Here is an 8,110-nt window from a genome sequence, read left to right as displayed (position 1 = left end):
AGGCACCACCTAGTAACAAATAATTGTTGAGGCTCGGCACCTGTGGTTCAAGTGGCTAAGGCGCCAGCCACATACACTTAATGTGGCGGGTTCGAATCCAGCCCGGCCCGCCAAACAACAATGATGGCTGCAACCAAAAAAAATAGCCAGGCATTGTGGTGGGCACCTTGTAGTCCCAGCTACTTGGGAGGCTGAGGCAGGAGACTCTCTTGAGCCCAGGAGTTGGAGGTTGCTGTGAGCTGTGATGTCACAGCACTCTACCCAGGGGGACAGCTTGAGGCTCTGTCTCAAAACAAAACAAACAATTGTTGAGAAGTGTTTATCGAGAACTGCTTATTGAAGTTTGCATTGTTGTCAGGTCCTGCCCTGCCCCCTGCCCCTCCTCATGTTGTCCTGCTTTACCAAAGTTAAAATCTGGTCACCCTACACTTGAGCCACAGGTGCTGAGCCTGTGTGTTTGTTTTTTGAGACAGAATCTCACTCTGTCACTTTGGGTAGAGTGCATGGCATCCTCAAAGCTCATAGCAACCTCAAACTCTTGGGCTCGAGAGATCCTTTTGCCTCACCCTTCTGAGTAACTGGGACTACAGGTACATGCCACTATACCCGTCTAGTTTTTTCTATCCTTCTAACTGTTCTGGCTGAAATTTTGGAGTTATCCTTTATGTTATCTCTCATACACATTGTATTCAATCTATCAGTAAATCCTGTTGGCTGTACTAATATATATCCTGAGCCCCAAACACCTCTCCCACTTGGTTCAAGAGGGTAATATGTCCAGATTGGGTTGCCGAAATAGCCTCTTAAGGGGTTATACTTAGCTTTTATCCTGTTCCTCACAGTCTATTCTCAACACAGCAACCAGAGTGACTTTTTTTTGAGACAGAGTCTCACTATGTCACCTTTGGTAGAGTGCTGTGTCATCACAGCTCACAGCAACCTCCAGCTCTTGGGCTTAGGCGATTTTTTTGAGACAAAGCCTCAAGCTATTGCCCTGGGTAGAGTGCTATGGCATCATAGCTCATACCAACCTCCAACTCCTGGGCTTAAGCGATTCTCTTGCCTCAGCCTCTAGAGTAGCTGGGACTATAGGCGCCTGCCACAATGCCTGGCTATTTCTTTTTGGTTGTAGTTGTCATTGTTTAGCAGGCCTGGGCTGGATTTGAACCCACCAGCTCTGCTGTATGTGGCTGGTGCCTTAACTGCTTGAGCCACGAGTGCCGAGCTGGGCTTAGGTGATTTTCTTGCTTCATTCTCCCAAGTAGCTGGGATTATAGGCACCTGCCACAACGTCCAGCTATCATTTTGTTGCAGTTTGGTGGGGGCCAGGTTCAAACCCGCCACCCTTGGTATATGGGATCGGTGCCCTACTCATTGAGCCAGAGGTGCCGCCTGGCTATGATTGTTTTTTATGTCCATTCCTTATGTTTATTTATAGCTAGAAAGTAAGCTCTCCCAAAACAAGAATCTGCTTATTGATGTATTCCAAATGTCTAGTACAATGCCTAAATACTTGTTTAATGAATGAATGAGAAATGTGAATAATATCTACTCTAAAAAACTACTGTAGAGATTCTCCAAAACAAGAATCTGCTTATTGATGTATTCCAAATGTCTAGTACAATGCCTAAATACTTGTTTAATGAGTGAATGATAAATGTGAATAATATCTACTCTAAAAAGCTACTGCAGAGATTAAATAACAGGCAAAGGTCCTAACACACAATGGACACCCAATCAATGTTAGATTCCTAAATCCCTCCTCCCCCTTCCAAATTGTTCACCAATTGCCTGCTCTCACAGTACTGTCTCCTCCCTCTTCTCCTGAATTTTTCACCATTCTAATCTCTCCTTTGAGTTTAAGTCTAGGAAAATCCTACCAAAGGCTAACGATGTCATCTTAAAATAAAAGCCTAGGAGACCAACTTTACCCATTATCATAACTGTTCATCAAAATACCAAATTGTCATCCAGAGAAACAAAAAGCCCTGGTGGCCAGGTAAATGTTTTTGTTATTGGAGTTGGAGGTTTATTCCACTGGTTTTTTTTTCTTGAGACAGTCTCACTGTGTCACCCTCAGTAGAGTGCTGTGGCATCACAGCTCACAGCAACCTCCAACTCTTGGGCTTAAGCAATTCTCTTGCCTCAGCCTCCCAAGTAGCTAGGACTACAGGCACCTGTCACAACCCCTAACTATTTTTTTTGTTGCAGTTGTCGTTGTTTTGTAGGCCTAGGCCGGGTTGGAACTCACTGGCCTTGGTATATGTGGCCGGTACCCTACCCACTGAGCTACAGGCACCATCTATTCCACTGATTATTTATTTATTTATTTATTGTTGCAGTTTGGCTAGGGCTGGTTTGAACTCACCACCCTCGGTATCTGGGACCAGCGCCCTACCCCCTGAGCCACAGGTGCCACCCTATTCCACTGATTTTTAAAATCATCTTTATTGAAGTATAATTTGTGTGCAATACAGTTTATGTGTGCTGTTTGATGAGTCTTGACAAATGTATAGGTAATTGTATTGGCATTAAGGTCATTTGGGTTTATGCAGGTCCAGGGATCCTGTTTAGGAAAGGGGACATCAGGGCTCTTGGAAACATAATCAAATGGGAATAAGTGGAGACAGCAAAGGCCGGACTAATAATTGGTCTCGGGGTCTCACTGCACAGGGTCTGGACCTCTAGAATGCCTGGCTCTTTAGGGCACCTCCTGGCCCTCCAGAGGGAAAGAGCCAGCTCCCTTTTTCGCCACCCTCATGTTTGTTTAGGCCAGTAGGTGAGACCTGGATCTGAGTTTTGGCTCTCCTCTGCCCTGCAATTCTCCTACCAACACTCATGCCCTCCATTTCCGCCCAACTCTGGGAGGGGGGGCTCTCCAGCCTGCGACCACCAAGCTTCACCACTGCCACCACTATCACAGGGCCCCATAGCCTCTCCAACCATAGTTAGGAACAGGCTTCAGATCGTTGCAACTCCGCAGTCAGGGAAAAACAAAAGAGCTGAGTCGGGTCCCCCATTCGGGTCTGCGGTTCTCAGGTCCCTTGGGTCCCTAGGGCTCACTGCCTCTGAAGGTACAAACCTTTGAGCCCGCCTACCAACCAGGTCTTTTCTTCCGCCCCTCTGCGGCTGAAACCCTCAAGGGGCTGGTTGCAGGTTCACCTTTCGCTTAGAGATGGCAGCTCTGAATTCGAGGTAGCTGGGGAAACTGAGGCAGGATTGGGGATTCTGCATGTAAGGTCAGACGCTGGCCGCAGACTCCTTCTACTCACACCTGGAATAGCCCTTCCGAAAGCCCAATGCAATCAATACCAATCCAAGAAGAAACTGCTGGGGCCCTGGTAAATGCCCGGGAGAGTGAAGCACCGCCCACGCGGCTGGGACATCTCAGGGGTGGGGCCGGGGGCGGGTTCCGGGAGGAGGGCGGGCAGACCTGGGCTACCCGGTGTGCCAGCCCATCCCTGCACAGTGTTGGTGGCGGTGGTGGCTCTTGCCTGTGTCTCCCATTCTGGTTGCACTCGAACTTACCGCCATGGAGGAAATCCAGGAACCTCTGAGCGGTAAGCTCCGACTGTGCTTCTCTCCTGCTGCCCGGACCAGCCTCTTACTGCTCAGGCTCAACGATGCGACTCTGCGGGCTCTGCAAGAGTGTCAGCGGCAACAGGTGCGGCCGGCAACCTTCTTCCCTAGGCCCTACACTCGGGACGTTAAGCCTCAGCCAGCGACCCTGGAGAAGGGACCTGGGGAAAGAGAGAGCGGCATCTGCGGGCTCGGGTTTCCCCACCTCTCCAGGTGAAGCCCGCGAGGCAGATGCCCCAGGGCTCCTAACACCAGATCCTGGGGACTCCGCTTCACCTGCGCTCAGCTCAGGTCGGTCTGTGCTCTCCCTGCAGGTACACCCAGTGATCGCTTTCCAAGGCCACCGAGGGGTAAGTGCAGGCCCAGGCTGTGTGAGCGAGGCGGGGTGAGAAGCACAAACGTGGGCTCCGGGAAGGCGCGGCAAGAGCTGGAGCCTGTCCCTGGTCACAGTCTGAGGAAGTTCTGAGAACTGAACCCCAAGTGGGAAGAGGGGGCTGTTGGGGTTGTGCTCCCAAGAGGCTGTGGTTGAGGGGACTGTGCCATTCCGGCCTCCTGGGGAACTCAGGCCCTGCTGCACCTGGTGTGCTAACGAGCCCCTGGGGATCTATCTTCAGTCTTAGGCTGTCTGGGGAGGAGGGGCGTTGGCAGGAGGGGGAGGGGCTGACTTCACAGGGCTTATGGCCTCTTTCCCCCCCAGTATCTGAGGCTCCCAGGCCCGGGCTCGTCCTGCCTCTTCTCCTTCATACTGTCCCAGTGTGGGCAGGAGGGCGCTGGTGGTAGCTTGGATCTTGTGTGCCAGCGTTTAAGCAGGTGAGGGAAAACAGGTAGTAGGTAAGAAAGGGTTTGTGGGAAGGGGGGAGGGGAATGTGGAGAGGTTTTTTAAAAGCTCTTTACCCTCCTGTTTTTTTCTACCACTTCTTTCCAGGTCTGGGCCTAACCGCCTCCACTGCCTGGGTCCACTCAGGGAGCGCCTCACTGTTTGGGCAGCCATGGATTCTATCCCAGCCCCATCATCAGCTCAGGGACACAACCTTACTGAAGATGCCAGACAGCCTGAGAGTTGGCAGAACACAAGAGACTATTCTGAAAGAGAAGCAGTATCACAGTCACAGATGGCAGTAGAAGAGGTGAGGTCAGAAACTGCAGGGAATTTTGATAAGGAAAGCCTTAATTCCAGGGAGGTGAGTGCTCCTGCCCCTTTCCCTACCAGGTGTCAGATCCACTGGCAAACAACCAAGGACAGTCACTCCCAGGATCCTCAAGGGAGCACATGGCACAGTGGGAAGCAAGGTACTTGGAACAGGGTGGGACTAACATAGGAAGCCCAGGTGTTGTCTTCCTTGCTAATCCACTCTTAAATAGTATAATAGATGATGTAGACCAGCGGTTCTCAACCTGTGGGTCGCGACCCCTTTGGACTGTATTAAAGGTTCTCGGCATTAGGAAGTTTGAGAACCACTTATCTAGACCCACCTCCTACCCTGGTCTTCATCCCTTAAAATATTCTAGGAACCAGACCCATCTTCCAAACAGAGAGCCCGAGCAGGCACTGCCTTCCTCTGCCACCCGGAAACGCCTAGACAAGGTAAGAGAGAGTACATTAAATCAAGCTAAAATTTAAAAATTGAGAGCACTCAGCCTGGGCAACATAACAAGACCCTGTCCCTGCAAAAAAATTAAAAAATTATCAGGGCATGGTGGTACATACCTGTAGTCTAGGCTGCTACTTGGGAGGCTGAGGCAGGAGGATGCCTTGAGCCTAGGAGTTTGGAGTTATGGTGAGCAATAATGAAGTCACTGCACTCCAGCCTGGGTGACAGCATGAGATTTTTATCTCAAAAAAATAAAATTAAATAAAAATTGGGAGCTTGTTATATGGGAGGAATTTTTGAGAGAAGGGCAGAATAGAAAGCTCCCAGCTATTTATGTCACATGGATATTTTCCTCAAATAGAAACGTCCGGCTCCTATAGCTACCATAGAACTAGACGAAAAGAGGTTCAGAGACCTGCCTCTAGCTCCAAGTCCCCTACACGGGCTACCCAATCAGGATTTACAAGAAGGAGAAGACTGGGAGCAAGAAGATAAAGATGAAGACGTGGACCCAAGGCTGGAGCACAGTGCCTCAGTTCAAGCAGGTGACTTAATGGGAAGAGGGTAAAAATGCCAGTGAAAACAATACCTATCATCACTTTTTTTTTTGCTTCCTTCCTAGACTCTGAATCCCTAATCCCTGAAGAGGTGCCAGATTATCTCCTGTGAGTTCCATGCCATTTCCAATGTCATTATGTCTTGTATATATAGTAAGGTCAACTTCTAGAAGCTGGGAGCTTTTGGTGACAATGAAATTAAAGGTAACAACTCTGTGCTCCTGGCAGGCAATACAAGGCCATCCATAATGCAGAGCAACAACACGCCTATGAGCGGGACTTTGAGACAGATTATGCTGAATACCGGATCCTACACGCCCGTGTTGGGGCTGCAAGCCAAAGATTCGTAGAACTGGGAACAGAGATCAAGAGAGTTCAGCGAGGAACTCCAGAACACAAGGTAAGGCACTGGACCCAGGCTTGCTTTCCAGCTTACTGGCCATTAACCCCCTGCTAACTGCCCATAAACCTATTTGTTCAGTGGCTAAGCAAAGTGAGAAGCAAACCTGTTTTTACAGAAAAATTCACCTGTATTATTTGGTATAATGAAAAGGGAAGTTATTTCCCTCTCTTATTTCTTAATGTTGAACTCAGTGCTAGCATTTTCTGTTTCAGGTGCTGGAAGAAAAGATAGTCCAGGAATATAAAAAGTTCAGGAAGGTAAGACAAGGTCTGGGAATAGAAACACAAAGGTAGAAATGAGGGTTTTTACTTTTTGACATGTATGCTCTTTTTCTCTACAGCGATACCCAGGTTACAGGGAAGAAAAACGTCGCTGTGAGTACCTGCATCAGAAATTATCCCACATTAAAGGTCTCATCCTGGAGTTTGAGGAAAAGAACAGGGGCAGCTGAAGCTGAGAGGGTTTTGACCCTATAGTCAGTAATATAGGAACCTAGTAGCTAGAAACCAAATAGAGTACAATATCTGCTTTCCCTGTGCTGACCACTACAGTTCATGGTGGCAAGTAGAGAGATGCTCTAGGTTCTTTAGGCTTGGTTTTCATTATTGCCATATTTTAATTTTTAGGGTATAGTTGTGTGCCAGGACTACCCAGCTGTGCCTGAGTCTAGGAACAGTAGCAGAGGCTTGGCTTCTTCACCTTTAGTTCAGCCAAGTCGCTTTCAAATCCCGAAAAATGACATCATTTCTAGGACATGATAACTTGAGGACATTAGGCAAACTAATTTAGCCTGGTAGCTTCCCTAAACAATGAGAACTTTTGGCAACAGAGTTAAAGGAACTATAGCATACTTGGATATAATGGGAAGGGGCTTGGGTGCTATGAATGTACTAAAAGTCAATTCTTTCACAAATGTGGCTAAAAAATTAAAAACTGACTGCTTCTGTGTCCTTTGTGTAAGTTATATGTCTTCCTTGAAATCCTCTAAGGCAGTAAGTCTTACCCTGGCTGTACACCTGAACTACTTCTGGAGCTCTCTAAAAAAGGAGATACTCAGGCCTTAGCCCAGGTGTTAGAATTTCCAAGATTTGGCTTATTAAGAAGAAAAAAGAAAAAAAGATTTTGGTTTAGACATCTTTGCCCCTGGCCACTTCCCAACACACATCGGGTTTTTATTGTTCTCTGGGCTAGAGTGCAGTAGCATTATCACCATAGACAACTGTAAACTCAAGCTCCTGGGCTCAAGCAATGCACCTGGCTTTGCCTCCCAAAGTGCTAGGATTAAAAACATTAGCCACTATAACTGGCTAACATCTTTACTTTTTCTTTTCTTTTTGAGAGTGCCCGTGCCTTGGTGTCATAGCTCACGGCCTCTAACTCTAGCAAGCTGTTCTCTTGCCTCAGCCTCCTGAGTAGCTGGACTACAGGTGCCTGCCACAATGCTGGGCTATTTTTTTTTAAAACATCTTTACTTTTTAAAAGCCTTGTGTATAACACTGATGTATATTTTGCTGTAAGGCTCTATCAATTCCATCTTATGATTGACAATTAAAGATTATAGGGTGGCACCTGTGGCTCAGTGGGTAGTGCACTGGCCTCATATACTGAGGGTGGCAGATTTGAACCCAGCCCTGGCCAAACTGCAACAAAAAATAGCTGGGTGTCGTGGTGGGTATCTGTAGTCCCAGCTACTCAGGAGGCTGAGGCAAGAGAATTGCCTAAGCCCAGAATCGCTGGGCTAAGCTGATCCTAAGAGAATCGCTGGAGGTTGCTGTGAGCTGTGATGCCACAGCACTTTACTGAGGGCAACAAAGTGAGATTCTGTCTCTAAAAAAAAAAAAAAAGAAAGAAAAAAAGACAATTAGAGATTATAGGAGGAAGAAAGTTCTCCTTGGCTCGGCGCCTATAGCTCAACCGGCTGGGGGGCCAGCCACGTACACCTAGGGTGGCGGGTTTGAGTCCCCAGCCCGGACCCGCCA

At 48.1% G+C, this 8,110-nt stretch overlaps 1 protein-coding gene across 1 annotated transcript; it reads left to right on the top strand.

Annotated features, from left to right (window-relative positions):
• The first annotated feature begins 3,518 nt into the window (after window positions 1-3,518).
• Window positions 3,519-6,605, top strand: ELL3 (elongation factor for RNA polymerase II 3). The gene is made up of 11 exons (XM_003791775.3): window positions 3,519-3,664; window positions 3,894-3,929; window positions 4,277-4,389; window positions 4,505-4,706; window positions 4,790-4,869; window positions 5,089-5,164; window positions 5,533-5,716; window positions 5,794-5,836; window positions 5,957-6,128; window positions 6,344-6,388; window positions 6,472-6,605. The coding sequence occupies exons 1-11, from the start codon at window positions 3,533-3,535 to the stop codon at window positions 6,580-6,582; spliced, it is 1,194 nt and encodes a 397-aa protein (XP_003791823.1). The 5' UTR covers window positions 3,519-3,532; the 3' UTR covers window positions 6,583-6,605.
• Window positions 6,606-8,110: the final 1,505 nt, after the last annotated feature.

Source organism: Otolemur garnettii, unplaced genomic scaffold (assembly GCF_000181295.1).
Source record: "Otolemur garnettii isolate 467f Iridium unplaced genomic scaffold, OtoGar3 scaffold00050, whole genome shotgun sequence".
NCBI lineage: Eukaryota > Metazoa > Chordata > Mammalia > Primates > Galagidae > Otolemur > Otolemur garnettii.
Note: the sequence above shows the minus strand (reverse complement) of the source record. Positions and strands in the feature narration are given on the sequence as shown.